We start from the raw sequence: 1814 nt of genomic DNA, 5'->3' as shown, positions 1-1814 counted from the left end.
TTTTCTTTTTTCGGATATTTCCTCTTTCTTTAGAAGAAGTGATTTTATATTATCATCAATTTGATCATCATTTAAGCTTTCATAGTTTGGGTTAATAGACGTTTTCAATATTTCAACATCTTTTATAAATTGATTAGTTATATTTACTGATTGTTCAAATATTTTTTTCGTTTTATTACTATATTCTTCTGATTCCTTCATGCTATTATGAATATTTTTTAATATTTGATTAATATCGATCGTTTCTAGAACACTGTACATATCTTTAAGTTCATTTAATGTATTTTCAAGTTTTTCAACATCTTTAATTATATTTCCTAAATTGCTAAATACTTGTAAATTAATTTCTTTTAGTTTAGCAACTTGTGTGTTGTTATTATGAGCATCGCTTTTTAGTCCATTAGATTCATTTGTTAACTTTCTTATATTTTCATATAAATCGTTTAATTTATCAAAATATGCTTTATAATTTAATGTATCTACATTAAAAAAAGAATTATTTATATTATCTACATCCAAATGATGATCGTTACTCGTTTTGGAAACGTCAACATCTACATAATCAATATGTTTTTTATATGATTCGATTTGTTCCTTAATAGTATCACTTTTGTTTGCTTTATTTGTAATTTGTTCACAAATATCATCAATTAATATTCTTTCATATTCTGATTCTATTTTATTTGCTTCATTTAAAGTAATATCTATCAATTTTTTATTATTTAACTCATCTAGTTTTTTTTTAATATCCTTATATATATCTCCCATTACTTTTCTTTTTTCACTATAGTGTGTTTGTTCGTCGTCCACCTTCTCCTTTTCCTTCTTTATCTCATTATCAGCTTTTACAAAATGATCATGTGATAAATTCTTAATTTGTATTAAAGCATCTTTATCTTCATTAATCTTTTTTTCAAGTATCATAACTCTATTTTCTAATAATTTAATATTTTCTTGACTTTTGGGATTTTTATATTTTTCCTTATCTATATTAAAATTAATAGATTTAAGTTTGGTTAAAGCTTTATCTGACAGAGAATAATAATTATCTACCTTTTTGATTATTTCTTGATTTATATCTTTTATACGTTTATAAATAAGTTCTATGATATCATTTTTTTGTTGTTTGATAGTATTATGAGTCTTTTGATTACATATGTTATATTCCACATATAAACTATCTATATCACTTTTAAAATGAACCCAACTATCTTTTTCCTTTTCGAAAGAATCTAAATTTATTTTATCATTGCTTTCTATATTTTTCTTTGAATCGTAATACGAATTCAACAATTTATGGATGTCCATTTTCAAATTATTTAATTTGATATCATCTAATTCTTTTTCTAATTTTTCCTCTTCTTTTTTTAAAACATTTAAAAAGTTTTCTTTTTCATTATCTTGAATTATATCATCATTTTTTATAATACTCATTTGATCATTTAATATATTTTTTAATTCAATTTTCTTGTTAAGTAAGTGTTCTACATTTTCATTATTTGTATTACATCTATTTATACCAATATTTAATGTTTGGAGAATATTTATATTTAAATTCATTGCATTGATATCTTGTAATATATTATCAAGTTTTTCATTATTATTATTGAATTCTTGCTCAAGTTCACTTATTGTTTTATCTTCATATGTACTATATTCAGTTGTTTGAACTAAAGAAGTAGTATGCATTTCATTGGGATATGTATTATCTTTTAATTTTTTATCTAGATTTTCATAATAATCTAAAACATCTTGATTCATTACTTTATATTTCTTTAAAATTTTTATATCATCAGAAATTTTATTTTTTATAT

At 21.2% G+C, this 1814-nt stretch overlaps 1 protein-coding gene across 1 annotated transcript; it reads right to left on the bottom strand.

Annotated features, from left to right (window-relative positions):
* On the bottom strand, positions 1–1814 carry PRSY57_0020100C (reticulocyte binding protein 2b; the record flags this gene model as incomplete). The annotated part of the gene is made up of 1 exon (XM_020114273.1): positions 1–1814. A coding segment is annotated over one exon (1814 nt), but the record flags the coding sequence as incomplete, so codon positions are not given.

Source organism: Plasmodium reichenowi (genome assembly GCF_001601855.1).
Source record: "Plasmodium reichenowi strain SY57 chromosome Unknown, whole genome shotgun sequence".
In the NCBI taxonomy this organism is placed as follows: Eukaryota; Apicomplexa; class Aconoidasida; order Haemosporida; family Plasmodiidae; genus Plasmodium; species Plasmodium reichenowi.
Note: the sequence above shows the minus strand (reverse complement) of the source record. Positions and strands in the feature narration are given on the sequence as shown.